General features: G+C 41.4%; 1 protein-coding gene across 4 annotated transcripts in view; it reads right to left on the bottom strand.

Moving 5' to 3' along the window:
* Nucleotides 1-22,760, bottom strand: part of pdlim5b (PDZ and LIM domain 5b) — a 44,137-nt gene extending 21,377 nt beyond the window's left edge. For 3 of the 4 annotated variants that reach the window (XM_069673212.1, XM_069673214.1, XM_069673215.1), the window contains exons 1-3: nucleotides 22,694-22,758; nucleotides 17,430-17,535; nucleotides 2,685-2,836 (exon numbers count right to left, since the gene is read on the bottom strand). In XM_069673212.1, the coding sequence (XP_069529313.1) occupies nucleotides 2,685-2,836; nucleotides 17,430-17,528 (251 nt within the window). In that variant the 5' untranslated portion in view covers nucleotides 17,529-17,535; nucleotides 22,694-22,758. Of the gene's footprint in view, nucleotides 1-2,684; nucleotides 2,837-17,429; nucleotides 17,536-22,693 lie in introns of all 4 variants that reach the window. The other variant, XM_069673213.1, reaches the window with a different exon arrangement.
* Between the last annotated feature and the right edge of the window lie 1,421 nt (nucleotides 22,761-24,181).

The following is a 24,181-nucleotide window of genomic DNA, read 5'->3' as shown; positions in this document are numbered from 1 at the left end:
GCTAACCTAGCTGTTATTACTCACATTAAAATGAGCTAAGCTAGCTGTTCTTACTCACATTAAAATAAGCTAACCTAGCTCTTATTACTCACATTAAAATAAGCTAACCTAGCTGTTCTTACTCACTTTAAAATAAGCTAACCTAGCTGTTATAACTCACATTAAAATAAGCTAACCTAGCTGTTATTACTCACATTAAAATAAGCTAACCTAGCTGTTCTTACTCACATTAAAATGAACTAAGCTAGCTGTTCTTACTCACATTAAAATAAGCTAACCTAGCTCTTATTACTCACATTAAAATAAGCTAACCTAGCTGTTCTTACTCACATTAAAATAAGCTAACCTAGCTGTTCTTACTCACATTAAAATGAGCTAAGCTAGCTGTTCTTACTCACGTTAAAATAAGCTAACCTAGCTGTTATTACTCACATTCAATGGAAACATTTCCACTGGTGGTGAAGTAAGACACGGTGAATGGTTGCCTGTCACTGTCTTTAAACACCGCCGTATCCCGTACTGTGTTCTGTTTAATGTTTACGTCATGTGCCGTCTTCAGTTTTGCAGATCTCTCTGTTAAAGACTACAGTTTTTGCATCGTTTAACCTTTATTGTTTTCTCTCCGCTGTTTTGTCTCTTGTCTTTTATTTCCCCTCTGTAAACAAACTGACGTCAAATTTACCGGCCCTCTTTTGGCGGATTGATGTGATTACAGTTTGTCCTCCCAAACAACAGTCTGTTATCAAGAAATAACACAGCTCGGAATGCCGCAATTAACCAATCAGAATCAAGTAATTAACACAGCTGTGTAATAATGGTATTTAATGTGTGATTCCAGTTTGGCTAAATTATTGGCTACATTATTTATCCCTTGATAGAAATGTTTTCAAATTTGTAATGATAGAGCTCATATGAATGTTCTTTCTTTAACATTTGTTTTAAGAAAAATGTTAAAAAAGTTAATGAAATTTGATGCAAGACTGTGGTGTAACTTCTCAGCCAGTCATCTTTACACACCTGCACCATGTAGCACCAAGTGTCTATTTAAGGAACAAAGAATGTAAACTATGAAAAAGTGACATAATTGTGCGAAACTGTAGCCACATAAATCATGTCTCGGCACTCTTGGAATGTTTTCTATGACCGAAATAGTCAGTTTCACTCGCTAACAATGATCAGCTAAGACATCAATCTAATGTGCCTGACAAAGAGAATTATTCTAGTTCAATTCAGTTCTGTTTCCTTTATTCTGAGCTTAAGGTGCTGTAGAAAAGAATAGCATAAAGGCCAGTGTGGCTATTCACTCTTAAATCCCTTTTTTCCTCCTTGAACTTATGGAATATACTCAACGCTCAATTCCCAGGTATAAAGTATTACTTAAAATGAGTTAAAAAATAAAGTATGCCACTAATTACAGGGGGGGAAAATAAAGCAAACAGTCATGTATCATTTGTAAACCTTTGTTGTTTAGTAGGGGAACTGAGTTGTAGTTCACGTGCACTTTCAGCGAAGAATGTTTGATGTTTCATTGTGCATACATTCCCCGCAGTAGATTAATTGCAGCTGGGCGAAACAGAGCTATTTTAAGACTATTTTCCCACGATTAAAGCACAGAGGCTCCTTTCTGCTTTGATGTGGTGATGGAATGACAGGACATGCAAACCAGGCTTTGATTTTTTCTGTCAACATGTTTTACAGCTCGGAGAGTGGTGCGTGCTTCGCCTGCATTTGTTTGTGTCTGACACTTAAGCTCTGCTGTACTCTTGGCTGCAGAAAAATGTACTGGGTTTGGCTAAAGTGCTTGGGGAAGGAATCATTCTTTCTCGATTCATCAAAATCAAATGAACAGCTATTCTATGTAGCAATTTCTGAGGTGGTCGAACTTGGCCAGAAAAAGTTCCTTGGACCGAAACCTTTGTTTAAATCCCTGTTATCTTTTCTCTGAAGCATGTCTAAAGGAGCAGAGGGCTTTCATTTTAAGTGCTCCTGATGCCGCACTGGAGCTTTAATAGACTCAAGAGCCCGGAAGACCAGGTTCTTCCTTTTTCTAATGGGAGAAGCAGAGGAGCGAACTGAATTGAAGACTTTTACAGACTCTGAGCCGTACACAAAACAGCAAGGGAAAATTACACATGATTTAGATGGTTCTTCATTTCCTCTTGCTATAAAGCCACTTTCTGATGATTATTTTAGTCCAGTTTTTCCGATTTTCTGATCTTGGGCCAGCAGTGTTACTTGGACTTAGACCTCAAGTGTGATACTACAGTTTTAACTCCTCCGATTGCTTCATCTTAATTCCATTTTCAGAGAACAGGGAAAGAACTATAAATCTTTGGAACTAATTATAATGCAGACGACAAGTCACATAAACCAATGCTACCACGCAAGAAACAACAAGCGTAATTCTGTGTTTTAACATTCCCAAACCCCCCACAGGACCTCAGGGACGAAAGATCTGTCTGTTTTAAATTAGTGCAACAGGAGTCCAAGAAAAAACAAAAAACACAAATAAACAAATAAAATACGGCCAACAAGATTCCTATACTCCACCAAAATTAAAGATTATGTCTTCACTATGCTTTAAAAAAACATCAGAAACAAATGGCTCAGGAAAATCCTTTCAACTGGCTAAACTACACACTAAATTGTGTACTGTTGTAAGTGCCCATGTGTGGAACCGTTACCTCTGTAGAGTGAGGCTCAGATGGTCTGTGCAGGCCTTTATCTTGTTCTGGGCCTCTAGGTGATTCATGCTGTCTGTGGAAATGCCGTCAATGGACAGAATGATGTCGCCAATACTCATCTTGGCTCTGGCTGCTTTGCCTCCATCAGTGAGCTGCAATGACACACAAGCATGAAGTAAATACAGAGAAAAAAGTTAAACATGGAAAAGGAGGAGAACACATTTAGTGTATTAATAGTTCAGATAGCATTATATTTTGGACCTTCTGTGTATGCATCTAAAGTTTAAAAGAATTAATAAGGGAAGGCGTGAAAGAAGAGCATGTTGTGCATGCATATTCTGTTAATTTACTTCTCGGAATCACTAAGGATTGTGCCCTCCTTTCCGTTTCCTGTCTTATGTAACAGTTGTCAGATAAGATAAGCATTTTACTCCTCACATCACGACATCCAAAGGACATGCACAAACAGGACCCTACTGACATGCATAAATGGAGAGATGTCAGCGTGAGGGGGCTGCACACGGACATGCAACATGCAGTTGGGGGATTAAGTGCCTTGCTCAAGGGCACCTCGGCAGTGCCTAGGAGAGGAGATGGCACCTCTCCAGCTACCAGCCCCAATGGTTGGTCTGTACAGGGACTTGAGTTCCTACAGACTGAACTATCCACTACCCAAACTTACAAATACATATATATAAAAAAAAAAAAAAATGGTATCCACACACATATTGAGATGCATGATTCAGTACTTTGTCAGTAGCACCACTGACAATGATTATTGAACCATGATGCTCTTAGCTCTGCCTCTGACCCCCGGCAACATTATTTTGGGAAGTTCTGGCCAACTCTCCCTTATTGTTCCTCTTAAGTAAATATCATACTGAATGTTGATAGAAGCAGTTCTCCCCTCAGATTTTTAAATGAGGCCATATTCCTGCTTGTGCTGGGTCTCTTAAGGACATAAAGAGATTTGAGCCCACATCTAATTGTTTCTTTGCCGTGTGAATCCATATTGTGCTGCTTTCCATCAGGAAGTTTGGCTCAACCTAGTGTCATGACCCAGCCTCCCAATCAGAAAAACACTTTGTCAACTGTTTTTCTTCCTGTTTCAAGCCTTTTTATGCGGGGTTCATGCTGTGTAACGCTGTTATTTTAATCTATATGTGTATTTGAAATTAAACAGTAAGGGGAAAGGGCAAACAGTTTTCCAAAGTACATAAAAAGTAAGAAAAAGCTATACTTTTAATATGGAAAATGTGAAGAGCCATCCTATTTTCAGAGGTCTAACCTTTTAATACTTAGTAATTTTAAAGCCAAGTACGGTAGCAATAGCTCAAAACCTCAAAGCTCCACCACTGTGTGTCTACCAGAGTGTGGCGGTGGGGGGATGGGTTAGTGTTGAGGTTTTTCAGGTCCACTATCACGCTGAGACTTGCATTCAATCCACAGGAAGTAGTGTAATAAAACCATGACGATGGGATGAGTCTCTACCAGGTGTGGTGATCGACCAGTGGTTACGCAAGGCTGTGCAAACCTCATTAATCATTCAGCGTGCTTTAAAAGCGCCCACAGCGTATACAGCCATGCTGGGTACAACCATGGGAACACAAACAAACTCATTTTATGCTGGCTGTCATGTGATCATATCTTTGTGTCATCTTTCAGCAATGTGAAACTCATGCTGCCCAAGGCCTCGCAGATTTATGGAAAAAAGGAGCATGGGAAGCACATACATGTATATAAAGTGGCAGCTCTATAAATGTGTTGAGAGACTAAGAAGTATAATGAAGAGGGTGTGAAGCATGATGGTAGGAAACTGGACTGTATCTGTCAACTATACTGAGCGGTGAATGTAAAATGAATGTCAGAATAAAGCTAAATGCTCCAACGCTGCCATCTAGAAATCAGCAGTAAACTTCATTGAGCCAATAAACTGTATAAATACAGACCCTGAGACAAAACTAAGACATTCTTTTAAAATAGTAGTGAGTAAAGTAGGTCTGCAGATCCCTGTATTAAAATGGTTCACCTCCTACTTGAGAAAAGAACAATCTCAGTCAGAATTACTCCCTGTAAAGTCGAGGTGAAATGAAAAATGTAATTTTAATCCTTTTAGATCACATCCCCGGAAATATTGTGCATCTATTTGACAATATAGGCCAAAAAAAATACAGAAAATCAATTTCTTTGTCACGTGTGCCTACGTTAGCTAGGACCAAACAATTTCAACCAATCAATCTGCCATATTTAGCCGCAGAGCACCAAGAACGCTCGGTCAGTTAGCTAGCTACTGCGCTGTGGAGAACGTCTGTCTACGCCCAGTTCTCAACGATCAAATCAAATCCCTCTAATGATATGATTTCACTCGGAAATATGTCACGATACGGAAGCTAGACACTCTCGAAATGCCGTTTCAGCTCTACTTTAAAAGTGGCGTCCCCCAGGGCTCAATTTTGGGGCCTCTATTATTCCATTATATAGGCTCTATCTTGAAGAAATATACATAACCCTTAATTACTTGTGTTTTTGTTGTGTTTTTTTACCTTTCACCTGACAGATGATAAAGAAGTCTTAGATACAAAGTGTATGTAAGTAAATAAAGTGACCTGAATTGACTTGACTTCAACGTCTGTCACATCCACAACTGGGAGCACTTATTCTTACAAGCCCTAATTTAAACAAAAAACAAGACAACCTCTCTCCTCACCTCTAAAGAATGCATTCTGCTTAGTTAACTAAAAGGCTTTCCTGTGGTTTAAAAGGAGCAAATGGGACATAAAGAATGTGCCATTGTGTTAACCCTCATTATAAAATAGGGGGAAAGAGTGGGAGGGAAAGAATGAGGAAGTGACAGTGTTGGTAGCTGTTTTCTCTGAAGCTGTGCTTCCCTCATGTCATTATCAAGTAGATCAGTAGCGGGAAGTGCAGAATGTATAGCCGAGGCTGATGTATGCATACCAATGTCTTGGAAACCAATAGAGCAGCCACATGCAAGTGTTACTCACAAAGGGCAGGCATGAACACAGCTTCAACTGACTCACTTGCTCACTCAGTGTCCGGCACAGACTCATACACTCTCACACCTGTCAGTATTTTGCAAGCCTGTCCTGACTCATTCACTTTCAATAAAATAACTCATCCTTCTTAACTGCAGAGTCCAATGAAGAGAGTGTAAGCACTCTTCAGAGATCACAGGCATCTGTTGGCTCTGTTGTGCTCTTTTAGACTGCTCCAGAGGTTAATGGCAGGAAAAGAAGCTGCTGAAGGATTGCTGAATGAACATGTCCCTGGGACGCGGATTGTTCTCACTTAATCTCCCCGTGTCTCCGTCTCTGCGTGACTGCATGTGTTTGTTTGAGAGGAAGAGAGGGAGTGAAAACTAGATCCCTCCTTGTAGGGATGTGAGAAAAAGACAATACTATACAGCTCTATATATGGTAACTCCTCAAACATGCATGCTGAGAAGAGGGGACTCTTGTTACAGTCTCATATAAAATATGTGTTTCTATATGTGGTTTACAATGTTTAATGCTTCAGTCTGCGGTGAACAGAGAGCACTTTATAAATCCAAACCTCTTCCAGTCAAACACCGTCTTTCTCACATGGATACAAAACAAATAGATGTCACAGTAAGAATCCCTGGCATCCGCAGTCTATAAATATAAATCAAGAGAGGTCTGAGGCACTCGTGACAGAGAGCAGATAAATAATGAGCTGGAACTTTGGCCGTGCTACTCTAGGTTTCTCGGGAGAGCAGGAAGTTAGAGAAACGTACTATCAACCACATCTTTTGTGCACTTCAGGACAAAGGTTATTCTTTTTAAACCTTCCTCGGTCAAAATAAAGTCACCCAAGACAAAGGCAAAAAAGGCCACTTGTCAGAGCTAAGGCTTTATGTTACATTTTGCAGACACTTCCAAATGAATCAAGTGTCTTTCCAACTGAGATTACATGAATGGGATTCCAGCCACATAATGGTGTTTCTGCTGTGCTGCTGTGCTCCTCTCCACACGGCTGATTTTACCACCGAGCAGTTACTGGTAATGACCAGTTGTTCCACACTTGTTAATGCCTCTGCTCTTATGTAGCTTTAATACAGTATATTGCCCAACACTTGGCCGATCGACCTGAGGGCTCATGGCAAATCCTATAGTACACTGGAGATTATGAGATTAATAGCTAAAAGGCTCCTTAATTTATTTCTGGTACAAATGGTTTTTGTAGAAGAACTTGATCTTTGCTCCACTGTTGAAAGATGAAGAGAACTTCAGCGGGAATTTGTATCAGTCCAACTATAAAAACACAAAGCAGAAGCCTAGAAAAATTAACAGTCCAATTCTTCCATGTGTTTTCAATCCATCTGTTATACAGCCATAATCAAACACAGCCATCAAAGCAAATAATAGAAAATCTGGTTCATTCAGGTTAAGAGGCTTACTCAGTAGTCAAATGATCATTGATGAGGTTTAAAATGAACAAAGAAAAATAAAGGGTTTTGGAGAAAACAGAGATTGAGTTTGGAGAGAAAACAGCTTTGTTAAGCTGTTGAAATAGCTAGATTACTATCGCACACTGCCTCTCCAGAGATCCCAGTCTGCTGCCAAAATCCCAATACAGTGGCAACAACCACTAGCAGATAATTGCTGTATTTAATAAACTGCTGATTTATAGTTGCATTGTTACATCAAACATTTAATATACCATGCAAAAGTCTTTGCAGGAGAAGAATAATGGTTTTTTTTAGTACATCATTTAAAACCAGACATATCGGGCTGTCGCAGCGTCAGCAGCAGTGGTCGATCTATGGTCCAACCCTCACCTATAGTCATGAGCTTTGGTTAGTGACTGAAAGAATAAGATGTGGATACAAGCAGCCAAAAGGAGTTTCCTCCGCAGGGTGGCTGGGCTCAGTCTTAGAGAGGGTGAGCTCAGACATCCGGAGGGAACTTGGAGTGTAGCCGCTACTGCTTTGCATTGAAAGGAGCCACTTGAGGTGCTGCGGGCAGCTCATTAGGATGCCTCCTGGGCACCTCTCTGTGGAGGTTTTCCGGACACATCCAACTGGGAGGAGACCCCGGGGTAGACCCAGAGATCACTGGAGGGATTATATCCCACCTGACCTGGGAACACCTCGGGATCCTCAAGGAGGAGCTGGAAAATGTTGCTAGGGAGAGGGACATCTGGGATAACTTGCTTAGCCTACTGCCAATGCAACCCGTGCATAAGGGGAGGAAGATGGATGGATGGATGGATGGATGATTTACAGCTACAGTGTCACAGTTTGGGGACTTCAGAATTTCATCTCTGCTTTTTGCAGATGATGTTGTCCTCTTGGCTTCATCAAGCTTGGACCTCCATTAGGCATCGCAGTTCTCAGCAGAGTGCAATGTGGTTGGGATGCGAGTCAGCAACTCCAAGTCTGAGGCCATGGTTCTCTGCCGGAAAACGGTGGATTGCTCCCTCTGGATGGGGAGTAAGTCTTGTAATTTGGGGTCTTGTTCACAAGTGAGGGTAAAATGGATCGTGCAGGCGTTGTATCAGACCATCGTGGTGAAGAGGCAGCTTACCAGTCGATCTACGCTCCAACCCTCACCTATGGTCACAAGCTTTGGGTAGTCACCAAAAGAATGAGATCGCCAAAATGAGTTTCCTTCAAAAGGTTGTCTGGACTAAGCCTTAGAGATAGGGTAAGGAGCTCAGCGAACCGGGCAAGGCTCGGAGTAGTGCTTCTTCTCCTTGGCATCCAAAGGAGCCAGTTGAGGTGGTTCGGGCATCTGGTTAGGATGCGCCTCCCTTTGGAGGTTTTCTGGGCATGTCCAACTGGGAGGAGACCCCAGGGCAGACCCAGAGCTCGCTGGAGGGATAATATATCCCGTCTGGCCTGGGAACTCCTCTGAACCCCCCAGGAGGAGCTGGAAAACGCTGGTGGGGAGAGGGACATCTGGGTCACTTGCTGAGCCTGCTGCCACCGCTACCGGCCCCGGATAAGCAAGAGATAATGGATGGATGGATGGAGTGTTACATTAAACATTTAATATTCCATGCAAAACTTTTCATTGGAGAACCATTTAAAACCCGATATATCTAAGGTAAAGTAAAAAAAAAAAATACTTGTAGGATGCTAATCATCATCCATGCTGGTGTGTAGCTTCCTGACTTCAGTGAAATAATTATAGAGTTAGGAAAGGGGCTGTGGTCACATTTGAGAAGTCATGTTACAGGAAGTGTCTTGCGGCGAGGACTGAGGGCCTGTGAGATGCATGTCATGTCTGTGTAGGGAAGAGGCGAAGACAGAGGACCTTATATGGAGAAGACTTGGGCCTAACATTATGTCATCACACACAAAGCTGAATGTGTAATTATAAAGCTGAATGACTTGCTTGCAAACTTTATTAGTAACAGTTGGAGTTTTACGAGACCAGGGGTTTTGTTTGTTAGCTTTAATTTAATGAATTCAATGTGCCTGAAAATCTGACTGGTGACTTGAAAATGCTGTCTCTTAATTTTAAAGCTCATTGCGTACTTAAACGTTCCCCTCTCAGGAAGCAGGGCTGTGGTTCCTGCATTCCACCTGCAAAGCTCATCAAAAAGAAACCGTTTACCCTGGAGAATCTGTGGGATGAAACTGTCAAGACAACATAAGACAGGGCAGCTCGCACAAGCAGAAGCGAGAGAGAACAGTTTACGGTCAAGAGAAGTGTGCTCTTGTACACCCCAACACCTTGCACAAACTTGTTAAACAGTAAAGAGAAGGAGAGATGAGATAAAGCAGTGCATCCTACAGCAGCTGGGAGGGGACAAAATAGCAAGTGCACTTTTCCTCCGAGCCAAACATCGCAATTAAGACCACTTGAGCAGAGGTAGCCTCGTGGTTGTCATGGTTTGACCCCGGTCTCTTTCTACATCAATCAGGCTGCTGGAAAACACGAGACTCCAGGCGGACCTACACACAGGCTCTTAGTCAAATCGCCATGACAACGCAAACAAAACAACACAAAGCGGCACCGACGCCGCACTGAATACTGAATGCTCTTTAGTCAGGTCAGAAACAAACCGAGCTGACTGGCACTGCTGACGGAGATGGTATGAAAAGGTTTGCAGCCATGGTGGGGTTTGAGTCAAGTGTGAGTGCTGGTTTCTGTCTCCATCGGGGATTCTTTTCAACTTCCTGTGGGGTTTTTGGATTCAGTCAATGATTAAGTTTCACCTGCTGTTTTTAAAGCAAAATGTTCTGGCTGTTCTTTGCATTAATGTGTGCACTGATAAAGGTCTGAACTGTCAAACAAGGTGATAGAGCTTTTGCAATCATGGCCTGCCAGAGGAGATCAGGGCTGCAAACTCTTTGTCTTCTTTTAAATCACATTTTTTTAATTGCCTGGTGTTGATTTTAGATATATTTATGATTTTTTTTTTTTTTTTACACACCTGTCTGTATTTTATGTGTACAATGTTTTTATTGTGAATACCTTCGTGACTTTGTTTTGAGAGGTGCATTAAAAAAAATATGATAAATTATTAAAAAGACGTTATATTAGCAAGATTCCAAAAGCTACAACGTGAAAACACAACATTTCTGAGAGAGCCACTGGAATACTATCAGATATTAGATAACATGTATACTACACTTAATCTAGAAACATGCACTTTGCTATAACAATGATTTTGAAAGTGTGTGCGCTTTGGGCCGTCAATTACACTAAATCATGATTTTTTTTCAATGTGCTATTTGCACTTATTTTGTTCCCTAAAAAGTCTTATTTCTATGTGTTTCTATGCCTACATTGATGTAGGTTCACTTTCACATAGGATTTTTTTGTTTATGAAATATTTATGTTTTGGGGAATACTTAATTTTAGGGTGCTTGCACACCTGAGAACTTCAAACCACCGGACCATGGTCAGCCGGAAAAGACGGGACTCGGTCCGTTTTCAAATAAACCACGGTCGGGTTCGATTCAGTTGAGAACATAAACTGACTTTAAGTAGGACCAAAAAACTGAGCATTGTCGGTCGTTTACGGGTGTTGACATTTGCAGAGACAGCCACGCAGCCAGGCAGCAAGAAGAGTAGAGGGCAAACGTGGGGGAGCGACGAGGAGACAGAAATATGGGCTGACCAAACAATTTCACAAATGCTTGTGGAATACGGAGGTATTCAAACTGTAGAAAACTCAAGGAGAATGGAGCTGATCGATCTTTGGAGAAATGTCCAACATTAACAAAACATTAAAGTTGGCGATTGTGTTGAGTGTGATTGAGGAGTGTTCTCTCTCAGATTGTTTACTTCAGGGACTTTTCCTATGTGGAAATTCTGACCAATCAGAAAGCACTTTAAAGGTCTGCTGGTAAAAGCTGCCGTCTGAACACAAACCAAACTTAAGGCAAAATGCAACATTGTAACAATGTGGTCTTTGATTCAGATCAAACAAACAGACAAACAAGTGATAGCACTCGTAGTCTCAAGTGTTGATCAGAGTTACGTGATTATAGCTTTGAATGGAGCATTATTCAGTTGGGAAACAGCTCCTTTATAACACTTTAAGGGCCTATTAATAAAGGTGATGGCTTTTATCCAACTGACAATAAACACAGCTGTAATAGTAGGTTGTATTCCAAGTTGCAGCCACGAAGACTGATCATGTGCAGTGTGCGTTTCAATCTCGTGGATTGTTCGTTTAAATATCTTTTATCAAAAGGAAAAAAAGAAAACAGCACAACTGATCTAAATCAAAAAGTGACAGCTCCGTTATTCTTTATAGCGCTGCCATAAAGCATTAGGAAGATTAGAAGCAGATGCCTTCAATATAAGTCCAGATAGACACAAGGGAGATCAAACTGGGATCAAACACATACTGCAGATATCTACTGAGCCATATGTAAAAACCTGAACACATCTTTAGGACCCTGCACAGAATCACAGATTACTAAGTATGCTGTGTCAACTGTACATATACGCGAGGTTGTGAAATGTTGGATAGATTTGAGTGGTTTCTATCAAATTCCAGTTTCCGTGTCAGAATACTCGAGAGGTTTGAAGACAAGAGACAGATAAAGAATTACACACAAAGTGTTTGGCAGCGATGCAGCGCAGACCACAAACCCTCCGTCTCAAAGGTTTCCTGAAATGCCAGGGGAATTTTTCACCGCTTAGGTTTATTTTCTCTGGACGTGAGCTGAGGCAAAAGTTATGGCTCAATGTCAGACGGAGCAAGACAGATTATTCTTTATCCGATGAGCTCCGCGAGATATAAACTCCTTTTGGTATTAATCTTAAATCAATGAAACAAATACAAAAGGATGGTTTGCACTAATGGCAGGAGTTCTAGTACTTCAACTATTACAATAACCTGAGTATGCAGCAAATACTGATCTTCTCTTCCACTGTTATCATAGCTGCAGTATTATCATTATTTTATTCTGAATATAATATTTTAAGTAGCTGAATGTCCTGTTGCAGCCGTGTGCAGAGAGGAAATTGAAATTCACTTTTGGTTAGCCTTTAAAGTTTAGCACATGCTGGATTTAAGTGTCGTAACCATAGACTGCACAAAAAGATGGACGACATGACAGCTCTCTTAAAGTAAAGCCAAAACATCTCTATCGCCCCCTGCTGACTGGCTGCAGTATAGGTCATAAAGCCCACCTCCATGTCATCACATGGGACGAGTCACTACAGATAGTTATAATTGTGCTGATTTATGTCCAAGTGTTTATTTTCTGACAAGTGTAGTTATTTGCTCTGCTGACAAATGTGGTTCCTGCAGCTGATCTGTTCTGGATTAGCAGAGTACAGAAGGAACAGAGAGAGGAAACGTAGTGTGTTTTTGTAAGCAAAATGGGCGGGACGTCAGTACCACTGCTCCACCAGATTCTGGCTCCAATTGCGCAGGATGGCAGCGCCCACTTCCGGGTGTATTTTAGTTTCACTTTTGTACAATGAGAGGAGAATGACACGTGTCGTCCAGCTATATATACAGTTATTGGTCGTAACATGTTCAGAAAAAAAGCAGAACTACTCCTTTACTACGTGAGTATAGGATGTTAAGTACTTGATTCTGATTGGTTAATTACGTCATACCGAGATCTGCTATTCCTCAATAGCGTACCGCTGCTATGAAGAACGGACCATTGCTAGGGATGCGGCTCTAATCACATAAATTTGTCGTCAGTCTGATTACAGAGGGCTCGCTCACCCTGTTGACGTTCCATTCCACGATAACAATCCACTCACTATACATTACCCCTTACTTGATCAATTTAATTGTAAATAATTGACAGTAAATACATTAACCATAAAACCATAGTAGCAGATGCAACACTGGGCTGTCCGGCTCTACTGCACTGTCTTCTCTTAAGATGAAAGCACAATGAACGCCTCTCACTCCCAGTGTTGATGTGTGTTGCCCAGAGACACCACATCATCACATTCCTCCTCTTTGAGAGTGAAGGGAGCTTCACCATATTAACACATAATGGAGGCACTTGAAGTAGAACAAATCCTGAAGCTCAGAGCCAACTGCAAACACAGAGCTAAAATTAGTTTGTACAATGTTCACTCAGAGTATCACATGGCGATAAAACAACAACCAAAAGGGTGCCGAATACAGGAGGGGGAAGTGAGGGCTCAGAGGGGAACATTTGGCTGTGTTGGCCCCCATGTAACCTACAGTAACATAAGCATTTAGATGGATGAGAGTTCATGTTAATGTTGTATTACTTTATCTTTCATTTCTTACAACACATGCCTTTTGGATTAATGATAGTTTAAAGATTTTATAACCAAGCTTTTCATCTCAATCCACTGTGTGTAAATTTATATAATTTATTCTGTAGTTATGTTTTGTCTCTGGAGTAGCTATTTTCCATTGTTTCATAAGCATTGCAAAACAAGTAATTTTGAGCTTGAGTCTGTCCCATGTGGAAGCTTGTTAAGAAATGCCTAAAAAGGAGCTAAAATCACCACAGGCGATCAGGACGGAAAGAGTCTGGGGGAACAGGAACACATACCCCCACATATTATGTGCATAACTGGGCCCTTCCTCCATAAGTCATCCTTAAAGTATTGGGTGGTCTCACTTAAACAACCCAGCTGCATTGTTCAAAGTTCAATCATGTTGAATACACAAATATACATATCACACTCGCTCATAGATCCTAGTACGTAGCTTTTTCTCTTACCTTTCAACACATTAACACCTGCAATATACATCGGCCACTTTATTAGGTACACCTGTTCAACTGCTCGTTAATATCTAATAGGCCAATCGCATGGAAGCAACTCAGTACATTTAGGCATGAAGACATGGTCCAGACGATCCGCTGACTTTGAAAGTGGCATGGTTGTTGGCAGGCTGGTTTGAGTATTTCAGAAACTGCTGATCTACTGGGATTTTCACACGCAACCATCTCTAGGGTTTACAGAGAATGGTGCGAAAAAGAGAAAATATCCAGTGAGCTGCAGCTTTCTGGGCGAAAAAATGCCTTGTTGATGGCAGAGGTCAGAGGGGAATGGCAACAGTAACTCAACTGGGTGCCACTCCTGTCAGCTAAGAACAGGAAACTGAGGCTACAATTCGCACGGGCTCTCCAAAATTGGACAATAGAAGACTGGGAAAACGTTGCCTGGTCTGATGAGTCTCAGTTTCTGCTGCAACATTCGGATGGTAGGGTCAGAATTTGGCAAAAACAACGTGAAAGCATGGATCCATCCTGCCTTATCAACACTTGAGGCTGGTGGTGTAATGGTGTAATGGTGTGGGGGATATTTTCTTGGCACACTTTGGGCCTCTTAGTACCAATTGAGCATCGTTTAAACGCCACAGCCTACCTGAGTATGGTTGCTGAGCATCTCCATCCCATTATGACCACAGTGTACCCATCTTCTGATGGCTACTTTCAGCAGGATAACGCACCATGTTGCAAATCCCACATCATCTCAAACTGGTTTCTTGAACATGACGGTGAGTTCGCTGTACTCAAATGACCTCCACAGTCACCAGATCTCAATCCAACAGAGCACCTTTGGGATGTGGTGGAACGGGAGATTCGCATCATGGATGTGCAGCCGACAAACCTGCAGCAACTGCGGGATGCTGAATGTCAATATGGACCAACATCTCTGAGGAGTGTTTCCAGCAACTTGTTGAAACTACGCCATGAAAACTTAAGGCGGCTCTGAAGGCAACCCGTCCAACCCGGTGCTAGTAAGGCGTACCTAATAAAGTGGCCAGTGAGGTTCAACAACCCTGTGATTATGTTTATCAATTTAGTCATCAGATTGAGGGTAAATTTGCACATGCGTTTTGTAAGCATTGTGACACCCAACTTAATATCACACATTACATATGACTTATGGCATGTACTCCACAACATACTTTAATCAGTGTTATAACAAGACCGGAGCCAAATTCTCCTTAAAAAAAAAAGCTACAGGATAACAAGCTGTGGTTGTCTTGCCTTATATACTGTACACTGTACAGTGTGTAATCTTAGGATCAGTTACATATGGGAAGCAGATGTAAAGTCATTACATCATTATTCTATGGTAATTGCAACCAAGCATAAAAACATGTATAAGCTTCAAAGTGAAGGCAACAGATGCATTTTCTTAACAGCTAATTCATTGCATTGTGGGTCCTTAATGAGCCTTAAAATAGGCCTGTGGTGTGCACAATTTCCTCTTCATTTATCTAATGAATCTAAGTCAGAGTTAAACTCTTGGCAGATGTTTCTATATCTGCACTTTCCCTTTGTAAATACAGTCACTTAGATTACTTAGATGCAGTATTGGTGTATCAAAACTAACTAAACTTAAAGGGCACACGTCCAGCAAGCATTATACTGGCTGTGTCTTATGTGACAGAAGGATCTGGAAGGTAACTAGACAAAAGAGACATTTATTCCTGAGAAATCTGGGCCATTTTATTCCCTGGTCATGAGCCGGCATGAAAATATCAGGAATGTCACTAACCAGCAAATGTGATGGAATGAGAGGCTGTGAGAATGGTGTTGCCTGGCTCAGCGGTACTGAGGCATGCTCTACACCGCTGATGACTCAACGCAGGACACAGGAGATATTCAGCATTTTATGGGTCATAGCTGTCTGCCAAAACAACCCGCAAAAAAATGAAGTAAGGATTAAAGCTACCACATTACACGAGGCCGGGATTTTAAGAGATTCGAGGCTTCTGTTTGGCCTTTCTGGGACACCTTACAGAACTCACCTGTCTCGGTTTATTGTAAATCATGACAGATTCCAAGTAGCACATGCAGGCTCGTCGGTTTTTCCTGTGAGTTTTATTCATTCCCGTAAAGTTCCCACCCTTGTTACCTCTCCTGGATAGGAACAATTCAATGACAAATTCGGGTCAGGGCACTCTTGTATTTGCAAGCGCTCAAGAATTCGAAGTGAGACAGCATCGAGCTCTTAAAAATGGAGGGATATTTTAAACAGATGTTGGCCTTGTGTTTTTTCAACAGCTGATGCCAATTTTGAAAGGGCAGCAGAGGCAGATGGCCAATCTGATGGCGATCTCATTTCCCTCTTCCTCTGTCGAAAGGTTTTTCTATTTTTATCCACAAAACTCCGATATCTCATCAGGTGAAACGTTTGTAGGTGCTTCATTCTTATTCTTTTGTGTTTAAGAGATGAAGTTGAGATGTCTACTGACAGCTACATGCCACTCTGACAACATCACGTCCTGCTTTCCATTGTTATCATAGTGGCGAGGCACAAAAATAGTCCGGACAGCCACTCTGGCCTTTCGTACTCTCAGAGAGGGTCGTATTCCCACTTGGAGAAAAGTCACTTCTCCGCTCCACACGTAGCTTTCACAATTCTGTAACTGATCCTGCCCACAACAAATAAACAGAGTCACCGACCTTGGCTGTGACTTTCAGATTACAATTACATAACAGGAAGCAGCAGGGAGAGAATAACACAGCTCGTTCTGCAGTTGTTATCAAAGCACAGACTTCGGGTAAAGGACAGGCTTCCTATTTTTAATCCTGTTGGACGAGGAGAAATGTTTGTTTGATTGAGGCACTTCAGACTGCAGCTTCTCGGACAAACACTGAGCTGTACAGTAGAGTTATTTTAGCAGCAATCACAGTGTTTTGAAAGGACGGCCCTTACACCATGAACATAAACAGTAACTATGTTTAGGCTGAGGTTGGATCTGTCTCATAAACAGGCTTGTTTTTCAAGAAAGTAGTCCCCACGCCTGCCACTTTACCGTCTAAGGGCACAACAGAACCTGGTCAGCCGGAGCCAAAACATTTAAAGTATATAAAAGGTCATCTGTGCCTCGCATCAGGACCAATGCCAAGGAAAAAGGCCAGGACACTTAGCGCCATCCCTCATCTGAATGACTGAGATGACAGCAGCCGTTAACAGGTTTCAGCCTAATCCTCGGACTATTTCCTGAAAGGCCGTCAGAGCAATTCAAAAGAGTTTTTTAAATTGACGGATATTGAGGTTATAGTTCAGTTGTGTAACTTTATTATGACAATAGTCACAGCCTTGACGAGAGGTGGGGGCAGGACCACGCGGAGCTGAGTGACAGAGGCCGTGAACTGTTACACGAGGTGTCTAAATCCAGCAATGAGTGTGACACGGGAGATGAATGGCACACGCGCTTTCATCACCGACAAGGCACATGGCATAGTGAACGTGGACGGCATTCCTCAGAGGTGACTGTCGTGGAGTGAAGGGTACGTATGTGTGTGTGTGTGTGTGTTCCGCTCACCCGTGAGATGGTGAGGGGCAAACAGAAGTCCTTCCCTCCCTGCAGTCTGAAGCCCCAGGGGGCGGGGCCTGCCAGGGTGACGCTGTAGCTGCTGCTCATGATTCACCTAGAGACAGAAGAGTGGATATTTAGAGGGGTAAAAGCAAACGAGAGACAGACTCCACGCTGATATCACGGACACAAGAGGGAATGAAAACGAAAGGAAAAAGAGGATGTAGACAAACAGTGTGTATCCGGTACAGTGATAAACAAAGCATGTGCAGCTTGCACTTAAAAAGTAAAGCAGTGTAATTCTGCCAAACCTAAACAGAGGAACTGCTCTGTTGGGTCTACATGAAAGTAGAGCCAAACAAAGAGGTAATGAAGTATGCATTGCAGGATTTGCGATACAGGAAGTCAAAGAGCAACCCTTAAATCCTCAATATGCTGTAGTTGTTTTCTGAAAACTACAAAATAAAAGCATCCATTTATTTTTAGTAAGCAGATGTTTTGGTGGGGAAAGCGCTGCCAATGAGTTGTTTACCTATAAAGAATGTCAGATGAGCTACTCTGTTGTTGCACTTTGGACCTTTCATCACTGTCCTTTCACTGAACCCATCGTGTGAACACTTTGTTATGACAGCGGTATCCACACAGAGACAAACTACAAATTATAGTCAAAAAAAAAAAAAGGGAGATACTGCATGTCGGCCTATTGTAGATAAACAGTGGCATAGCTTTCAAAATCGTAACAGATAATGGGTATAAATAACAACCAATCCGGATGCAAGGGAAGCACTTGATCAAGGAAACAGCTCTGAGCACGCATCAACCTTTAAAGTTATTCCTGGGTTTTAAGCAAGGGGTTGGATTTTGATAATAAAATATCTTAATTACATCACATATGGTTTAAAGCACTGTTTAACAGAGTGAGCGCTGGCCGTCCCTCAGGCAGCTGTGCTGCTGGGCCTGCATACAGCCAGAGTTAAGGTGAGACACACCCTTAGTAGTTAAATGGACTGTACTTATATAAATGGACTGTACTTATACAGTATAGCGTCTTCCAACCGCTCAATCACACGCTGATGGAAATGATGAAGTGCCAATTTCCAATCAGGATCTATGCATTCATACTCGATGGCTTTGCCAGACACCCACCAGGTCAACATTTCAATGGTGGGCCGCCTTTAAGTTTACATAATTTTCAGACATCTCATTGGTTAAATGCACCATCAATCACGACCCCAATGGATGGATTACAAATCCCATATCCAGACTGTACATGTGTGCATTCAAATTGACTGGACAGCTCCTAAAGTCAGACACTTAGCAAAGACTATTTGGTGCGGTGAAATATTTCATGCCCTATTGAGTTTCACTGGTTTAAGCCTTGTCTGTCATGCATTCCTTTTGCCCTGAAAAATTGAAACAGCAGGCTTATTATTGGAAGTGAGACTGAGGTTAAGTGCAGTCATATGTTAGGTTTTAAGTGCATTATTAAATTTATTGGGTTGGTTGAGGAAATTGGTGCACCATATTTGCAGAATGTGCTTTTCCTTCCAGAGTCTGGTACGAGTGTTTAGTTAACAGGCCGGAGTGGATCCGTCTGTGTGCCTGTGAACCGGCACATCATGTGGAAATATATCACCTTCGCCCTGACCAACAGGAAGGGAGTATGTTGACATGAAAACATGACATCAGAGGCTCACCCACAGGCATTATATGTCACATACAGTACATTCCAATTATGAGAGAAAAGGGGAAAGTAGAAGCAAAGCTGAGGCTTGTTAATGTTATCAGGATTAAATTCAGAGAGGAGCTGAGAACCAGACAAAGATAAGATTCATAGTTCTCATGTAATTGAGCAAATGTTTGGTGTTTCTGTTGAGCAATTCAGAAAACAATGTGTCAAAAACTGGGGGTGAAATTAGGAGTTTTCAACGCAGACTGAGCATACTTTTCTGATGACTATGTCATGAATAATAACGCCTTGTCTTCCCAGAGGCATGCCATTTTGAGCTTGTAAGTCATGACTGCCGTCACAAATCCCCTCAGGGACGCAGCACCACCTGCTCCGACCCGTCACCTGGTCAATCGCAGGAGACACACATCAAATCAGAGGGTTGGACTACGCACACACACGCTGTCTCGGTGTCACGCCTGGAGGGGAACAAGGCTCTTTAAAGGAGCCACAAAAAGGGGTGTGGGGAGAAGGAATTAAATCACGTGTGAAAGTGATAAGGAGGGAGGTGAACACCTGGAGAGCACACGCTTTTGCAATCGAACTAATCCGCCCAAATACACACACGCACGCATGTAGAATATGCAAGTCTATAATAAGACAGCAGGCGACTGAAGACAGCTGTCTCCTTCAAGGTGACCGAGGGTTAAGGTGAGTCAATAAGTTAGTCCCTGATTCCTTATACCAATCCTGATTCCAATAACTAGGCTTAAGTATTGGCCAAGAACAAGTGTATTTACCAAACGTAGAGTACATATTATTATTTTTTAACAGCTGTATACAACAAACCCTGTATGGCTGTAATATGTTTGCTATCATTGTTGTATGGCCTTGTTATGTACACTAAAGGAGTCCTAAGGGCTAGGGGTTAGCAGCACCTAGCACACGGCGCCTGGAAACAAGCTATAGCCAATGATGATGTCAGAGAAACACTTTTTTTTAAAACATGAAAGTAGTTTGTTTTGTACTGTTTTAATTATATTAACTTCAAATTTTAAAAAATAAAACAGCCAGCCATAAAACTTGTGATGGTCTGATTGCTGACATTTAGCTAGCTTCGGCTAACGATTCACTCTCTGCTAGCTTGTTGTGTTGTCGTTGTTTTCTATTATCACATGAATGTGAATTATCCAGTCTATATCAGCAGTTGCAAATGGCAAATTGAGAGTATTTTATTGCTTTGTAGGCTACTGTTTTTGGAGAACAACAAGGTGACCTTTTTGGGGCTTATAAATTATGATAGCGGAGTCAGCTATTGATTAGCATAGCCCAGGGGTCTCCAGCCCTGCTCCTGGAGAGCTACCTCCCTGCATGTTTTAGCTTTCTCCGTACTCCATCACATCTGATTTGAATTATCTGCTCGTTATCAACCAACTGAAGCGTCTCAGAGGATTGATAATGACCAAAACATTCCAATAAATAAAATTCAAACTATTCTTTTAAATCTGAAACTATGCAATTAACCAGTAAAAACTAGCACTATACCAAAACCAGTCCAATGCAGCAAAAGTCAACAAAGTGATGAAAGCAGCTGATGTCCTAACCTCAATATAAGGAACTCAGCAACATCTTACACACTGCTGCAAGGCTTAATGTTTCGTGCCTCATTTGAGCCGACACCTCTGAACTAGGAAACCCGACAAACACTTAATCTTCTTGGGGGACACGAGACACAATGGGTGTAAATACTTCAAGTTTTATGCAAAGATCTCTGAGCCAAGGGTCGTGGCTTGAGGACATGCTCCCATTGTTTAAAGAACAGCCCTTGAGGACAAAAACAGCATTGGATAGCTCTGTTACAAATATGTCATTTGTTCCCAACAGATTCTTTCAGTATTAGATTTCAAAGCCAACTGGGACATCACAGAAGAAGGTACATTCAATTTCCTGAGTCACACTACTTCCTCTTATCAGCATTTCTTTTCCTAATATGGAGAGAACAAACTCCAGGCTCATGTCATGTCCCTGCTTGTTGTGTAATCTCTAATGATATCATGCACAGACGTGAGGAGACACACCTTTAATGTTCCAAAACAAGAGCGAAACCGACGAGCTCTGCACAAGCATTTTATCAGCAGCACCCACATCAAAACTTCTTTAAGCCAGTCGCAGCTTCAAATCTGGTTATTTTCCTTTTGGGCCTTATCTTTCAAGTTCCTGTCATAATGGCACCTTAATGTGCTGAATACTTCAGCACTTTCACACCATACAGAAGATTAAAACACGATACTTTCAGCACCACACAAAAGGGAGCAGCTGGATATGTTATCCATGATCTCAGACACTTATTTTTCATGCATTTAGGAGTCATTTGATCTCATTAGTTGGCAGGCGGTCTAAGTAGTCAGATACTACCTTTAAATGTTATTTAATTAACAGTTTGAAAGACTCTTTGGGAATATCTGGCTTAAGAATTGTGGTAACTTCCAGGTCATGGTTGAATGAGAAACACATTCTTTAAACGTTAAACTCCCCTCCCAGTAGAAAAGCTTTCTATCGGGAATCAAACACCTGATCGACAGAGCTGCCATTCACCGCCCTGACCTCTATGACCCTTCCCTCTCTGTGTGTCAAACTACAGCTGCGTCAAGTCATGCTTCCTTTAAGTAATATTTAGATATTAGAAAGGAAATGTTTCAGAGTTCATGTAAAAAAAAAAAAATTGATTCTTCAGAAGTTCAGACGTCATGCTGCTTTCATAATGCCTCAGGAGACAATGTAGCAGGGTGACATCATAGCAGGATATGTTGACTCAAAGAGTGTAGTGCGTTTTCACAATGTACTGTGCCTCACTAGTGTGCATATTACTTATAACCAAAATTACATTAACAACAAACAAATATCTAAGAGCTTACAATTTTTGCTAAATTAAGTAGTTTGACACTCATATGTATCAATATTTACCCAGTGTCAGTGGTACAATGTGTTCCACCTGACTTAGTGGTACACTTTAAGTTCTGATCAAATATGTTTGTTCTTAAGCAACAACCCCTTTGCTCTTGTCACATGTGACACATGCAGTTTTAAAAACTACTTAATATACGCCTACTTTTAATAAACTAAGGTGTCTTAACTCAGAGTGTGTAAGACTGCAGCTTTGAATATGATTTAACTACCAGGGTTTAGCTCCAGGTGCAGTCATGGGACTATGTTTTAACTGCACAGGTCGTCCTCTCTCGGGTGTTTACGTACAGTAGCTTGTGTGAAAACCAGCCCAGCCCGGCTAATTTTTCTCCCGGAACCTAATTTGTCAGTGGGTGTGACATAAAACACATGTCTGACATTGTAAGCGCACTTTTCCGATAGACTTTGAGTATAACTGTACCTGTTACTGCTTCAAAGCCAAGCCAATAATACGAATGTGTAAGAAATATGCTGGGGGCAGTTATAGTAAAGTTAAAAACTCGCCTCACATTTCACGCTTATTTTCTTTTTAATGTAGCTTTGTAACGGTCTCTGAATAGTGTAAAATAACCACGGTGAAATAGCTCTCCCGGTGTCATTATTTCAAAGATTTAAGTCATATACACAGTGCAGTGCTCACCTTGCCTTGTGAAGCCGGTCTGGTGTTCAGGGGGAGAAGCGTGACTGTAGTCCGTCTGTTCTCGGAGTGAACTGGACTGAGCGGAACTGGGACTTCCGCATATAAGCCAGCCCCATCTGGCTGCCGGTAGGAGGGTTCACAGCGGAGTGTGTGAAACTGTTGACTGAAGGCAACACAGCAGCAGGCATGGGCTTGTCACACGGTGAGACAGTGCAGGTGAGTTGTGGTAGAGTGTACACATGAAGTGTCGTTTAGCTTAGTGCTACTGGAGCCGGTTTAAGTCTGTTGTTGCAAATAATAAAACACAGCCACAAAAAAGGGCAAAGTTAACCCACCATATGAATGTTGGTTAATACTCCCAGCTGTTCACAAAGATGATTTTGCCACAGTTAAATAGTCTTGCACGCCCCCACTTGTGTCCTGTTAGCGTAGCTAGATTAGTGGTTAGCATACATTCGGGTTGAAAGGTTAGCTAGCTAGGAAGTTTTTTCCTCACGGTTTTTAAACACAAAATAAAAAACACAAGGTTAGCTACAACTTTTACACAGTTTGAACTTTGTTTTTATAAGAAGTCATGTTGGCCTCGGCTCCAACACAGTTTTTCTCTGGGACTGCAATTAAAGACAGTTTTTTTACTTTTTCCTACCTAATGACTTTTTTTGTATGGGAAAAGACGGTGACAGGAAGTGAAATCTTCATGTTTCCGTCGTTTTATGAAAAACAAGAGCCTCCCATATTATGTGTGAACAAAGTAAAATGAGATTTGAATACATTAACTTCACAGTAACCTTATTTTTTAGTGATTTGACGGATGGGAATGTACAATCAATATCAATTGCCTAAACCCAAAACCTATTGATTTGTCCTTGTCACTTATGTAACAGCTGAATTTAATCTGCTGCGTAGCTGTGTAAACTCTTAAATAGGCACTTTTGACAAATTATAACCTCTCCAAAACCCCTCAACATCATACATGTGCAAACTCTTGATGTAGACCTTTCCTTGACTTGTTCAGAAATGTAGCTTATTTATCTTATTTGTCCTTTTAAATGATATTATGAGTTGTTGAACTTTACTAAATCTTTTTATTTATTTAATGAATGACGTTAAAAATGTTGCATTCTTGATTATGAGTCAAAGAAAGTTGTGTCCTTCAAGTAAGGAAGCAAATCACTGTCGGTTGTTGAAGGAATGCATGACGTACATATATTTTCATGATGTTATGAAAGAAATATTTTTTTATGTGTGAGAAGGCTTCAGTTTACCTCGTTGCATCAGTGAACGGTGATGTCATTCTTTCCACTAAATGCCTCTAGTATACAGGATAGACAAGTCACATGCCATCTTGCGGTGCTGTAAATCACCAGAGCGCAAAAATTATTTGGTATTAACTCTGAATGAAATGAACAAATACAGACGGTAGGCCATATTTAGTATGTAGTATAATTTGGCTCCTTTAAAATCTATTCTTTCTGTCTGTCTGTCTGT

The sequence above is a fragment of the Semicossyphus pulcher genome, unplaced genomic scaffold, assembly GCF_022749685.1.
Source record: "Semicossyphus pulcher isolate SPU_LCO1_2020_fin unplaced genomic scaffold, fSemPul1.0.p SCAF_22, whole genome shotgun sequence".
In the NCBI taxonomy this organism is placed as follows: Eukaryota; Metazoa; Chordata; class Actinopteri; order Labriformes; family Labridae; genus Semicossyphus; species Semicossyphus pulcher.
The sequence above is the reverse complement of the archived record's forward strand: the minus strand, read 5'-3'. Positions and strand labels throughout refer to the sequence as shown.